This window comes from Passer domesticus, unplaced genomic scaffold, assembly GCF_036417665.1.
Source record: "Passer domesticus isolate bPasDom1 unplaced genomic scaffold, bPasDom1.hap1 HAP1_SCAFFOLD_318, whole genome shotgun sequence".
NCBI lineage: Eukaryota > Metazoa > Chordata > Aves > Passeriformes > Passeridae > Passer > Passer domesticus.
Genome location: NW_026990097.1, coordinates 1 through 14,471, shown reverse-complemented (window position 1 = coordinate 14,471; position 14,471 = coordinate 1). Strand labels below are relative to the sequence as shown.

At 60.4% G+C, this 14,471-nt stretch overlaps 1 protein-coding gene and 1 long non-coding RNA gene across 4 annotated transcripts; one reads left to right on the top strand and one right to left on the bottom strand.

The window, feature by feature from the left end:
- Positions 1-826: 826 nt before the first annotated feature.
- LOC135292374 (RNA-binding protein 3-like) lies at positions 827-8,075 on the top strand. The gene is given in 7 exon segments (XM_064406580.1): positions 827-976; positions 1,574-1,691; positions 3,775-3,881; positions 4,622-4,668; positions 4,670-4,731; positions 5,921-6,004; positions 6,767-8,075. Coding segments are annotated over 7 exon segments (630 nt in total). The 3' UTR covers positions 6,829-8,075.
- A 1,683-nt stretch (positions 8,076-9,758) lies between these two features.
- LOC135292376 (uncharacterized) lies at positions 9,759-13,949 on the bottom strand. Of its 3 annotated transcripts, none has more exons than XR_010354754.1 (4): positions 13,514-13,949; positions 13,150-13,230; positions 11,769-12,576; positions 9,759-10,628 (listed from the first exon to the last, which is right to left on the bottom strand). It is a non-coding gene; the product is annotated as an uncharacterized LOC135292376 (long non-coding RNA). The 3 variants fall into 3 exon arrangements; XR_010354755.1 differs by having other exon boundaries at positions 13,150-13,554; positions 13,794-13,949; XR_010354753.1 differs by having other exon boundaries at positions 13,150-13,949.
- Positions 13,950-14,471: the final 522 nt, after the last annotated feature.

The window sequence follows — 14,471 nt, the reverse complement described above, 5'->3', positions numbered from 1 at the left end:
CGACCCTGAGGGGCTGAGCAGACGCTACTCAAGGGTTACTCCCACTTCACTCCAGGCTGACACGTTACTCCGGGGTTACTCCCACTTTACTCCGAGGTGACACTTTGAGGTGACGTCTTACTCCGAGGTGAACGTTTTACTCCGGGTTACTCACGCTTTACTCCAGGCCGACACTTCGGGGTGGTTTTACTCTGGGGTTACTCTCACGTTACTCCAGGCTGACACTTTACTCCAGGGTTACTCCGAGGTTGCTCCAAGGTGAAGTTTCACCCCAGGGTTACTCTCACGTTACTCCAGGGTTACTCCGAGGTTCCTGCCCCTCCCCCAGCCCTCACTCAGGACCGCCCCTCCCCCTCCCCGCCCGTGGGGGCGGGGGCCTGGCTCTGCGGGGGCGGGGCCTGGCTCGGCGAGGGGCGGGGCTTTGGCGCTGCGGGGGGGGGCGGAGTCTCCGTGGCCCCGCCCCCAGGTCGGGAGGGGGGAGGGGCCCCTGACCGCAATGGGGGGGGGAGGGGCACGGAGCCTGCGGGGGGAGGGGCGGGGCGAGCCCCACCTCCTTTATGACGTCACGGGGGGAGGGGGAAGGGGGCGGGGCCGCGGCGTTTCTGTAACGGGACCGGACCATTAAAACCTCCCCGGGAGCGGCGTGAGCGTCTGTGACCCCAAAGCGCCCCCGGCGCCCCAAAACCGCCCCGTGAGAGCCCCGGGACCCCAAAACCCTCCGGGGACCCCAAAACCCCCCCGGGGACCCCAAAAAGCCCCGGGGACCCCCCCTCCCCCCGCGCCTTCCCGCCATTCCACGCGCTCCCCTTCCCCCCCTCCCGCCACAATGGTCCTCTTCCACGCGCCCAAGGGGCGTGGCCAAAAGCAGGCAGCCAATGGCGTGGCGGCGCTGCGGTCACGTGGGGGGCGGAGCTGGTTAAAAGCGGCGGGGCGGGGCGGGCGCGGCCTCATTCCGGGCCCGTCCGGCGCCGCTCGGGTGAGGCTGGGCCGCTCCTGTCGCGACTCTTCTCGCTTCTCCCCCTCCTTCTGTCGCGATAATCGCGCCTTTCGCTGCTCCCGGGCCGCTCTTTTCCCTTCCCCCCCCACTCTTTTTCCGCTCCTTTTCCCGCCTCGCCGCCCTGAGGGCCGCGCGGGCTCTGCGCATGCGCGCGCGGGCGGCGGGGAGCGGCACTTCCGGGGGCGCCCACGTGGCCGGGGTGGGGGGGGGCGGAGGGGGGGGAACCACGTGGGGGCGGCCGTGACGTCACGGGGGGACGCTGCGTGACGTCAGCAGGAGGGGACGCGAGGACCTGATGGGATTGGGGGGGCGCTGAGGGGGTGTGACGTCACTGGAGGGCGCGGGGGGGGTTTGCGGTGATGTCATTCGGGGTGTGACGTCACGGGAGGCCGCGTGGGAGGGCGGGTGACGTCATGGAGAGTCGCTGTGGCGTGACGTCATCAGGCACGAGGCAGACGGGAGGGCTATGGCGTCACGGGGGAGTCTTTTGCGGGGTTGTGACGTCAGAATCCGCTTTGTGGGCAGGTCATTACGTCATCACAGGGGCTGGGCCCCGCCCTATGACGTCACGGCCAGCCCCGCCCCCCCACGCATGGCGGCGAGGAGGGGAAGTTGTTCGTGGGGGGCCTCAACTACGACACGGACGAGCAGGGCCTGGAGCAGCACTTCAGCTCCTTCGGGCCCATCTCCGAGGGTGAGAGATAAAATACACCCAAAATATCCCAAAAATATCCCAAAATATCCTTAATGTACCTTAAAATATCCCAAAATATCTTTAAAGTATTCCAAAAATATCATAAAATATCCCTAAAACACCCCTGGAGCAGCACTTCAGCTCCTTCGGGCCCATCTCCGAGGGTGAGAGATAAAAATACACCAAAAATGGCAAAAAACATCCAAAAATATCCTTAAAGTATCCCAAAATATCCCAAAAATATCCCTAAAACACCCCTGGGGCAGCACTTCAGCTCCTTCGGGCCCATTCCGAGGGTGAGAGCGAAATACACCGAAAATGTCCCAAAAACGTAAAAAAATATCATTAAAGTACCCTAAAACTTCCCTAAATATCACTTAAATATCATAAAATATCCTTAAAGTGCCCTAAAATATCCCTAAAACACCCCTGGGGCAGCACTTCTGCTCCTTCGGGCCCATTCCGAGGGTGAGAAGAGAAATACATCGAAAACAGCCAAAAATGTCCCAAAAATATCATTAAAATATCTTAAAATATCATAAAATGTCCTTAAAGTATCCCAAAATATCCCAAAAATATCCCTAAAACATCTCTGGGGCAGCACTTCCGCTCTTTCGGGCCATCTCCGAGGGTGAGAGATAAAAATACACCAAAACCAGCCAAAAATATAAAAAAATATCACTAAAGTACCCTAAAACTTCCCTAAATATCACTTAAATATCCTAAAATATCCTTAAAGTGCCCTAAAATATCCCTAAAACAGCCCTGGGGCAGCACTTCAGCTCCTTCGGGCCCATTCCGAGGGTGAGGGGAAAAAACTTCCAAAATTACACCGAAAGTACCCTAAAATATTTCTCAACATCCCTAAAATATCTTAAAAACTACCCAAGAGTATCCCAAAAACATCTCAGAGATATAGCAAAAATAACCCCCAAAATATTCCAAAAATACCCCAAAATATCCCAAATATATTTCTAAGATAATTCCTAAACTACCCCAAAATTATCCAAAAAATACCCCCAAAATATCCCAAAAATAATATCCCAAAATACCCTAAAATACCTTTAAAATATCCTAAAATACACCAAAAATACCCCAAAAAGATCCCTAAAATACCCCAAAAGTATCCCGAAAGTAATACCCCAAAATGCCCAAAAATACCCCCAAAATATCTCTAAAATATCCCTGAAATGTCCCTAAAATATCCCAAAATATCCCAAAAGTGCCCCAAATCCACCCCAGGGCACCCAAAACCTCCCAGGATTGTTTTGGGGTTCCCTTGGGGATTTTTGGGGTTATTTTGGGCCATTTTGGGGCTTTTTTGGGGGTTATTTTGGGGCTGGTTCAGGGCTGATTTTGGGATATTTTGGGGATATTTTGGGGATATTTTGGGGTTATTTTGGGGATATTTTGGGGATATTTTAGGTTCGGTTTTGGGGTTATTTTGGGGGTGGTTTTGGGTGTATTTTGCGTTCGGTTTTGGGGTGTTTTGGGTTACTTTAGATTATTTTGGGGGTTTTTGGGTTTTAGGGCCATTTTGGGGCTGTTTGGGGTTTTTCTTTGGGGTATTTTGAGGCTGTTTTGGTGCTGTTTGGGGCTGTTTTGGGGCTGGTTTTGGGGTTATTTGGGGCTGTTTTGGGGATATTTTAGGGCCGTTTTTGGGGCTGGTTTTGGGGTTATTTTGGGGTTGTTTTCGGACTGTTTTGGGGCAGTTTTGGGTTATTTTGGGGATGTTTGGGTTATTTGGGGCTGTTTTGGGATATTTTAGGGCTGTTTTCGGGGCTGGTTTTGGGGTTATTTTGGGGCCATTTTTGGGCTGTTTTGGGGATATTTGGGGCTGTTTTCGGGGCTGATTTTGGGTTATTTTGGGGCTGATTTTGGGTTGTTTTGGGGCCGATTTTGGGTTATTTTGGGTTGTTTTGGGGCTGATTTTGGGTTGTTTTGGGGCTATTTTGGGGCTGATTTTGGGTTATTTGGGGCCATTTGGGGCTGTTTTGGGGCTGATTTTGGGTTGTTTTGGGTTGTTTTGGGGCTGATTTTGGGTTATTTTGGGGCTGATTTTGGGTTGTTTTCCCCGCCCCAGTGGTGGTGGTGAAGGACAGGGAGACCCAGCGCTCGCGCGGCTTCGGCTTCGTCACCTTCAGCAACCCCGAGCACGCCATCGACGCCATGCAGGCCATGAACGGGGAGGTGGGGACAGCGGGGACACCTGGGGACACACCTGGGGGGCACCTGGGGACACTGGGACACACCTGAGATACCTGGGGACACACCTGGGGGGGCACCTGGGGACACTGGGACACACCTGGGATACCTGGGGACACACCTGGGGGGCACCTGGGGACACACCTGAGGACACTGGGGACACCTGGGAGGGACCTGGGGACACCTGAGATACCTGGGTAGAGATGGGACAGCTGGGGACACTTGGGGGACACACCTGGGGACACCTGAGGGGCACTGGGGACACAGCTGGGGACACACCTGAGATACCTGGGGACACACCTGGGGGGACACTTGGGGACACCTGAGGGGCACTGGGGACACACCTGGGAGGGACCTGGGGGTATCTGGGGACAGATGGGGACACAGCTGAGACACCTGGGGACACACCTGGGAACACCTGAGATACCTAGGAGGGACCTGGGGACAGATGGGGACACCCGAGGACAGCTGAGCACACCTGGGGGGTGTTTGGGGACAGCTGGGGACACTTGGGAGGGACGCTGGGAGAGTCCTGGGGACACCTGGGACACACCTGGGGGGGTTTGGGGACATCTGGGGGGACATTTGGGGTCCCTGGGGGTGGGGGGGTTGGGGGCAGAACTGGGACCCGAGCGGGTTTGGGGCACTCGGAGGGGGCTGGGGGGTCCCGGGGGGGCACTGGGCTGTCCCCAAACGTCCCCGAACGTCCCCGAACGTCCCCGCAGTGCCTGGACGGGCGGCAGATCCGCGTGGATCATGCCGGGAAAATCGCCCCGGGGGGTCCCGGGGGGGGCTTCGGGGGGCCCCCGGGGCCGGGCCAGGGGCTACGGCCGAGGTGAGATGGGGAGGGGGCTGGGGAGGGGGTTTGGGGGCTCTGGGGGTTGGGGAGGGGGCTGGGAGACTCTTTGGGGGTTTATGGGGTAGGGAGGGGCTTTGGGTGTGGGTTTGGGGTTTGGGGGCTGGGGAGGGGATGGGGGGCTCTTTGAGGGGTGGGGAAGGGATGTTGAGGTTTGGGGAGGGGGTTTGGGGGACTGGGGGGCTCTTTTAGGGGTTTGTGGGGTGGGGAGGGGGATTGGGGGGGCTTCAAGAGATGGGGAGGGGGTTTATGGGGTGGGTAGGGGCTTTGGGGAATTTGGGGAGGGGCTGGGGCGGCTGGGGAGGGGCTTGGGGGGCTCTTTTGGGGGTTTGTGGGTCGGGAAGGGGTTTTGGGGGTTTTGGGGTTTGGGGGCTGGGGAGGGGCTTTGGGGGCTCTTGGAGGAGTTTGTGGGATGGGGAGGGGGTTTGGGGGTTTCGGGTTTGGGTTTTGGGGGCTGGGGAGGGGATTTTGGGGGAGTTTATGGGGCGGGGAGGGGGTTTGGAGGTTTTAGGGGGAGCTGGGAAGGAGATTGGGGGGCTCTTTTGGGGCATTTATGGGGTGGGGAGGGGTTTTGGGGGCTTTGGGATTTGGGGGGCGGTTTGGGGGCTGGGGAGGGGCTTTGGGGTTTTTGGGGAGTTCGGGGGGTTTGAGGTATTTGGAGTTTGGGGGTTTTGGGGGTTTGAGGGCTCTTTTGGGGGTTTATGGGGTGAGGAGGGGGGTTTGGGGGGGTTTGGGGTCTTTAAGGAATTTGGGGTTTTTGCGTCTGGCGTTTTGGGTCTGGGGGGTTTGGGGAGGGGGTTTTGAGGGCTTTGTGGGGCTGGGGAGGAGGTTTTGGGTCTTTGGGGTTTGGGGAGTTTTGGGGAGGGGGTTTTGGGGTCATCAGGGGTTTTAGGGTCGGGGTTAAGGGGCTCTTTTGTGGATTTGTGGTGCTGGGAGGATTTGGGGTGGGGTCAGAGGGAAATTTTGGGGAGATTTGGAGGAAATTTGGAGGGAGAAATGGCTTGAAAAATGTTGGGTTTTGGGGTCGGGGGCTCTGAAATCCCAGATGGGGTTTGGGGTGGGCAAAAACCTTTGGAGAATTTGGGGTTTTGAAGGATTTGGGGGTGGGGGAGGGAGGGTTTTAATGGATTTTTTTCCCTGAACTCCCCCAAATCCGGGGTCCCCGCAGGAGGAGGCGACCGAGGCTACGGCGGGCCGCTACGAGGGGCGCAGCGCGGGGGGGCTACGGGGGGGGCCGGGACTACGGCGGCCGGTGAGGGGCTGGGGGGGTTTGGGGAGGGGGCTGGGGGGGTTTGGGGGGGATTTGGGGGGCGGGGGAGGGGGCTAGGGGGGTTTGGGGGGGGCTGGGGAGGGGTTTGGGGGGGTTTGAGGAGGGATTTGGGGGGGTTTTGAAGGGGTTTGGGGGGGGTTAGGGAGGGGGTTATGGGGGGATTTTGGGAGCCTGAGGAGGGATTTGGGGGGGTTAGGGAAGGGTTTGGGGGGCTGGGGAGGGGGCTGGGGTGTTTGGGGGGGATTTTGGGGGGTTTGGGGAGGGGTCTGGGGGGATCCCGGGGTCCTGGGGAGGGATTTGGGGGGTTTAGGGAGAGGTTTGGGGGGGCTGGGGGGATTTTGGGAGCCTGAGGAGGATTTTGGGGGGCTGGGGGTGATATGGGGGGGATTTGGTGAGGTTGGAGAGGGGTTTGGGGGGGTTGGGGAGGGGGCTGGGGGCTGGGGAGGGGTCTGGGGGTACTGGAGGGGAATTTGGGGGGACTGGGGAGAGATTGGGGGGGATCCAGGGGGGTCTTTAGGGGTCCTGGGGGATTTTTGGGGGTGACCTGAGGGGTCTTTGGAGTGTCCAGGGGGGGTTTTGGGGGGTCCTTGGGGGATTTCTGGGGGAGCTTTTGGGGGTCCAGGAAGGACTTGAAAAACTGGGGGGGGGGGTTCCCTGGGGTTTTGGGGGGCTCCCAGGGGTTTGGGGGGGTCCTGGTTTTGGGGGGGGGGGTCCCGGTTTTGGGGTGCTGACCCCTCCCCACAGGCAGGGCGGTTACGGCGAGCGCTTCCCGTCGGCCCTCGTACCGCGACAACTACGACAACTGAGGTAGGGACCCCCAAACCGGGGGGACCCCCAAACCGGGGGGGACCCCGAAACTGACCCCAAAACTGACCCCAACACTGACCCCGAAACCGACCCCAAAACCGACCCCAAAACTGACCCCAAAACTGACCCCAAACTGACCCGGGGCACCCCCAAACACCCGGGGGTACCCCCAAACCGGGGGGACCCCCAAACCGGGGGACCCCCCAGACCCTGGGGCTCCCCTAAAACTGGGGGGACCCCCAAACCGGGGGGACCCCAAAACTGACCCGGGGCACCCCAAAACCGGGGGACCCCCAAAACCTGAGGGGGACCCCCAGAACTGACCCGGGGCACCCCTAAAACTGAGGGGCACAACCCCAAAACCAGGGGGGACCCCAGAACTGATTGGGGCACCCCAAAATCGTGGGGAACCCCAAAATGTCCTGGGGCACCCCAAAATGATGGGGGACCCTACAATCATTGGGGGGGACCCCAAAACTGATCTGGGGCACCCCGAAATCGTGGGTGACCCTGAAACTGATGATGGAGCCTGAAATGTTCGGGGGCAACCCCAAAAACTGAGCTGGGGACACCCCAGAAGTGACCAAGGACACCCCAAAACCCACCTGGGACACCCCAAAACGTTCAGGGACACCCCAAAAGTGACTGGGGGTACCCCAAAAGTCCCTGTGACCCCCAGAGCGTTTTTGGGTTTGCGCAATTCCCTGAGCTCCCCACAATCGATTTTGGGGGTTTTAGGGGGTTTCAGAGCCCCCCAAAGTCCATCTGGGGAGGTTTGGGGTCTCCCCAATATTTTTGGGGTCCCCCCCCCCGGATTTAAAGGTTTGGGGGTTCTCAAAGCCCCAAAATCCCCATTTTGAGGAGCTCTCCGCAGGGATTTTTGGGTTTTTTTGGGGGTTTTTTTGGGGTTTTCTGTGCTTGAGAAAATTCTGAATTTTGGGGTGACCTTTGACCCCTCCCCAATTTATTTTTGGGGGGTCCCGACCCTTCCAAAAGCCCCCTTTGGGGGGGTCCAGGACGAACCCAAATGAATTTTTTTGGGGGGGGGATGGGATATTTTTGGGTTCCCCCCATTTTGGGGGGGGGGGGGTCCCAGAATTGCCCGATTTTTGGGGTGGGGGAGGGGTCCCCCCAGCGCCCCTCCCCCACTGATCTCCTTCTCGTCCCCAGCTGGAGCCTCGTGCTGGATTTTGGGGGGGCCCCTCCCCCCCCCCGGGCCGCGGATGGACGCCGAGGGGGGGAGGGGAGGGGGGGAGGGGGGTGGGGACCCCGAGATTGTAACGGGCGGAGAGACATTAAAGGAGAGAGACCCCTCCCCAAAATGGGACATTAACGGAGAGAGACCCCTCCCCAAATGAGAGAGACCCCCCTCCCCAAATGGACATTAAGGAGAGAGACCCCTCCCCAAAATGTGAGATTAACAGAGAGACCCCTCCCCCCAATGTGACATTAAAGGGGAGAGACCCCTCCCCAAATGTGGGATTAAAGGGGAGAGACCCCTCCCCAAATGGGACATTAACGGAGAGAGACCCCTCCCCAAATGTGAGATTGAAGGGGAGAGACCCCCCCCAAAATGTGACATTAACGGAGAGACCCCTCCCCAAATGTGAGATTAACAGAGAGACCCCTCCCCAAATGTGAGATTGAAGGGGAGAGACTCCTCCCCAAAATGTGAATGAGAGACCCCTCCCCAAATGAGAAATTAAAGGAGAGACCCAAATGTGACATTAAAGGAGAGACCCCTCCCCAAATGTGACATTGAAGGAGAGACCCCCCCCCCAAATGGGACATCAGAGACCCCTCCCCAAATGAGAGATTAAAGGGGAGAGACCCCTGCCCAAAATGTGAGATTGAAGGGGAGAGACCCTGCCCAAATGTGAGATTAACAGAGAGACCCCTCCCCAAATGGGACATTGAAGGAGAGACCCCTCCCCAAATGAGAGATTAAAGGAGAGACCCCAAATGTGACATTAAAGGAGAGACTCCTCCCCAAATGTGAGAGACCCCTCCCCAAATGGGACATTGAAGGAGAGACCCCCCCCCCCAAATGGGACATCAGAGACCCCTCCCCAAATGAGAGATTAAAGGGGAGACCCCCCCCCCCAATGTGACATTAAAGGACAGAGCCACCCCTGGGGGAGGGGGAAATGGGGAGGTTTGGGGGGCTCGGGTCACCGGGGGGGGACAGGGGGACACGGACAGGGGGACAGACATGGGGACAGAGGGACATGGAGGGGTGGGGACAGAGACACGGACAGGGGGACATGGGACAGGGGTGGGGACACACGGGGGGTGAGGGACAGGACTTTGGGGACACTGAGGGGGGGCTCAAGACAGGATAAAGGACGTGGGGACAGGGTGGGGACACTGGGACACCACGGGGACACACGGACAGGACAGGGGGACACCATGGGGACATGGGGACAAGGATGGGGACAGGGGTGGGGACACAGGGATAGGGTGGGTGACACAGGGACACGGGACAGGACAGGGGGACACCATGGGGACAAGGATGGGACAGGGTGGGTGACACGGGGACACCACGGGGACACACGGACAGGACAGGGGACAAGGTGGGGACACAGGGACATGATGGGGACACGGACCAAGGTGAGTGACACCGGGACACCATGGGGACAGAGGGACAGGACAGGAGACACGGGGAGGGACATGGGGACATGATAGGGAAGGGATGGGGACAAGGGGACACTGAGTGGGGTCAGGACAGGATAAAGGACACCGGGGACAGGGTGGGGACACCACTGGGGACACGGGGACATGGGGACAGGGTGGGTGACACTGGGACACCACGGGGACGCCGGGACAGGACAGGGGACGCCATGGGGACAAGGATGGGGACAGGGTGGGTGACACGGGGACCCGAGGCCGCCGCCGTCGTTACCAAACGTTTTTATTCCACGCACGGGTCCAGTACAAAATCGGGGGCGGGGCTTGGAAATGCGGGTGTGGCCCCTTTAAGTGGGGCGGTGGGCGTGGTCTCTAAAAGTGGCGTGGTCTGTTAGCGGGAGGGGTAAATGTGAGTGACAGCGAGAGGGGGCGGGGCTTCACCTGAGGCCCAGCCCCAGGAGCCTCCTGATTGGGTGAGCAAGGGAATGGGCGTGGCCTCGCGGAGGGGCGGGGCTTTTCCAGACACTTTCAAAGGGCCACGCCCAGGGTGGGGCCCGACGCCAGCGCCTTAAAGGGGCCACACACCGAGGGGGGCTCACCCCCCCCCTTCCTACGAGCCACGCCCGGCCGGGCCCCTTTAAGAGAGGGGCCCCACACCGGGCGCCTTAAAAGGGCAACACCTCTAAAAGGGGCGGGGCCCTCATCACAAAGCGCGCACCCCGCTTTAAGACTCTTCAAACGGCGCCCAGTGGGGCCCACCCAGAGCAGCTCCGGGAGGGCGGGGGTCCCGAGAAACGGGGAGGGGGTCCCTAAAAATCCCCCCCAGGGCCAGGCTCCTGCCGGGGCGGCCTCAGGGCTCGTCCTCCATGCTGAGGCTGCTGCGGGGGCTGGAGGCCCGCGAGGGGCCCGGCGAGGCCAGGAGGGCGCCGGGGGGGCCCGAGCGGGGACAGCCCCCCCCCATCGTCCATCAGGATGTCCTCGAGGGTCCCCTCGGGCCCCCCCCAGCGCCAGGGGCAGCGCCAGCCCCGGCGGCAGCTCCAGCAGGCACTGGGGGGGTGGGGGGACCCCCGGCAGGGAAGGGGGGACCCCCCCCCGAGGGCTCCTCGCAGCCCCCCTCGGCCATGGCGGGGGTCAGGGGGAGCCCGTGGATTTGGGCTTGGAGCTCCAGTTCCTGGGGGTGGAATGTGGGGGGCTCGGTGAGCCGAGTAATCCCAAATATCCCGACCGTCACATTCCCCGGATTCTGCTCCCCCCGATTCCATGGATTCCCCTCCCCCCCTCCTCTCCAGACCATCCCAAAATCCTCCCCAAAGCCAAAACATTCCTGAAAACTCCGCCCTGGCCCCCAGGGAGGCTCCCAGCTCCCGCCCAGCCCCGATCCCGCATTCCCAACCCCAATTCCGCATTCCCGATCCCGACCCCCGCCCATTCCCGATCCCGATCCCGCCGGGCCCAGCCCCGATCCTGCATTCCAAACCCCGATCCCGCCCCATTCCCGCCCCATTTCCGCATTCCCCACATTTCCATCCTGCACTTCCCGATCCCAATCCCACAATCCTTATCCCACATTCCCAATCCCCATCCCATATTCCCCGATCCTCTACCTGCACGCACAGGGTGAGGCTGCGGTTCTGCTGCTCCCATTCCCCACATTCCCAATCCCCCCATTCCCATTCCCATTCCCCACATTCCCAATCCCACATTCCCACATTCCCAATCCCATTCCCGTTCCCAGACCTGCACGTGCAGGGCCAGGCTGCGGTTCTGCTGCTCCCGTTCCCACATTCCCAATCCCCCATTCCCAATCCCAATCCCCTATTCCCGTTCCCCAATCCCAATCCCAATCCCCCATTCCCAATCCCACATTCCCAATCCCAATCCCAATCCCACATTCCCAATCCCACATTCCCAATCCCAATCGCACATTCCCAATCCCAATCCCAATCCCACAATCCCAGACCTGCACGCGCAGGGCCAGGCTGCGGTTCTGCTGCTCCATTCCCAATCCCCCATTCCCAATCCCAATCCCACATTCCCAATCCCAATCCCAATCCCAATCCCCAATCCCAATCCCACAATCCTGTGCCTGCACGTGCAGCGCCAGGCTGCGGTTCTGCTGCTCCCGTTCCCATTCCCAATCCCCCATTCCCCAATCCCATTCCCAGTCCCCAATCCCCAATCCCAATCCCAATCCCAATCCACAATCCCAGACCTGCACGCGCAGCGCCAGGCTGCGGTTCTGCTGCTCCCAATCCCAATCCCAATCCCAATCCCCCAATCCCAATCCCAATCCCGTTTCCCATTCCCGTGCCTGCACGCGCAGCGCCAGGCTGCGGTTCTGCTGCTCCAGGCGCTGCTGCTGCAGCTCCAGCTCCCGCGCTTCGCTGCGTCTCCTTCTGCAGCTTGCGGATGTAATCCACGGACGCCTTCAGGATCGTGCCCTTGTTCCAGCGCATCTCCCTGCCGGGAGCCGCGTCAGCCCCGCACCCACAGACCCCCGGGAGCACCCCCAAATAACCCCGGGACCACCCCCAAAAAACCCCGGGACCACCCCCCAAAATAACCCTGGGACCACCCAAAAATACCACCGGGATCAGCCCCAAAATAACCCCGGGACCACCCCAAATATCCCAGGGGCCACCCCCAAAAACCCCTGGGACCCCCGGGGTTAGCCCGGACCACCCCCAGATACCCCCGAATCACTCCCCAAAATACCCTCGGGACCACCCTCAAAATACCCCCAGGACCCATCCCCAAACACCTCCAGGACCACCCCCCAAATACCCCCGGGACCACCCCCGAATACCCCTGGGACCCCCAAGATCAGCCTGGGTCATCCCCAAAATACCCCCGGGACCACCTCCAAAATCCCAGGGATCACTCCCCGAAAATCCTCAGGATCACCCCCAATAACCCCCCAGGACCACCCCAAAATACCCCTGGGACCACCCCCAAAATATCCCCAGGATCACCCCGGGACCACCCCCAAAATACCCCTGGGACCACCCCCCAAAATATCCCAAAATTTCAAATTCCCACCCCCGGGGGTCCCCGGCTGCCAAATTTCCCTTCCAGGACCCACCTTGGGTCTCCTAAATGTCAAATTTCCCTTCCAGGACCTATCCTGGGGTCCCTAAATCTAAAATTTCCCTTCCAGGACCTATCCTGGGGGTCCCTAAATCTAAAATTTCCCTTCCAGGACCCACCTTGGGTCTCCTAAATGTCAAATTTCCCTTCCAGGACCTGCCATTGGGGTCCCCAGATTACCACCTGAGCTTCTCCAGGCCCCACCCTGGGGGTCCCTGAATGTCAAATCTCCCTTCCAGGGACCTGCCATGGGGCTCCTTGTATGCCCTTATCCCTTCCAGGACCTACTTTGGGGATCTTTGGCTGCCAAATTTCCCCTTCCAGGACCTGCCATGGGGGAATTCTCTCTCCAGGCCCCACCCTGGGGGTCCCTAAATGCCAAATTTCCCTTCCAGGACCTGCCATGAGGGTCCCCAGACACCTGAGCTCCTCCAGGCCCCCACCCTGGGGGTCCCTGAATGTCAAATTTCCCCTTCCAGGACCTGCCATGGGGCTCCTTGTATGCCCTTATCCCTTCCAGGGACCTGCCATGGGGGTCCCTAAATGCCAAATCCCCCCCCAGGCCCCACCCAGGGGTCCCGGCTGCCGAATTCCCCTTGCAGGACCTGCCATGGGGGTCCCCAGACACCTGAGCTCCTCCAGGCCCCACTCTGGGGTCCCTGAATGTCAAATTTCCCTTCCAGGACCTGCCACGGGGGGAATTCCCCTTCCAAGCCCTACCCCAGGGGTCCCTGGCTGCCAAATTCCCCTTCCAGGACCTGCCACGAGGGTCCCTAAATCTAAAATTTCCCTTCCAGGACCTGCTCTGCGCGCCCTTGGCTGCCAAATATCCCTTCCAAGACCTGCCATGGGGTTCCTTGTATGGCCTTATCCCTTCCAGGACCTGCCATGGGGATCTTTGGCTGCCAAATTCCCCCTCCCAGGCCCCCACCCCGGGGGTCCCTAAAAGCCAAATTTCCCTTCCAGGACCTGCCATGGGGCTCCTTGTATGCCCTTATCCCTTCCAGGACCTACTTTGGGGATCTTTGGCTGCCAAATTTCCCCTTCCAGGACCTGCCATGGGGGAATTCTCTCCCAGACCCCCACCCTGGGGGTCCCTAAATGCCAAATTTCCCTTCCAGGACCTGCCATGAGGGTCCCCCAGACACCTGAGCTCCTCCAGGCCCCACCCTGGGGGTCCCCTGAATGTCAAATTTCCCTTCCAGGACCTGCCATGGGGCTCCTTGTATGCCCTTATCCCTTCCAGGACCTGCCATGGGGGTCCCTGAATGCCCAAATCCCCCCAGGCCCCACCCGGGGGTCCCGTTTCCCCTTGCAGGACCCGGCCCCGCTCACGGGTCGCTGTTTTTGGGGATCAGGGTCCCCAGCTCCTTGATCCGGTCGTTGATGTTGAAGCGCCGGCGCCGCTCGACTGCGGGGGGGGGGGGGGGACATGTGAGACCCCCGGGGAACCCCCAAAACCCCTCCCCCCGCCCCTGGGGACTCCCAAAACCCCCAGGACCCCCAAAATCCTCACAGGGACCCCCCCCAGAACCCCCCCAAAACCTCATAGGGACCCCCCAGAACCCCCCCAGAGCCCCCTAAGGACCCCCAGGAACCCCTCCCCCAGCCCCTGGGGACCCCCCAGAACCCCCCAAACCTCACAGGGACCCCCAGAACCCCCTAAGGACCCCCCAGAATCCCTCCCTCAACCCCTGGGGACCCCCCAGGACCCCCCAAAAACCTCACAAGGACCCCCCCCAGACCACCCTGAGGACCCCCAGGACCCCCTCCCCCAGCCCCTGGGGACCCCCAGGACCCCCAAAAACCCAACAGGGACCCTCCAGGACCCCCAGGGACCCACCTGGACCCCCCAAAACCTCCCAGGACCCCTCCCCCAACCCCTGGGGACCCCCAGGACTCCCCTGGGACCCCCCCAGGGTCAGCC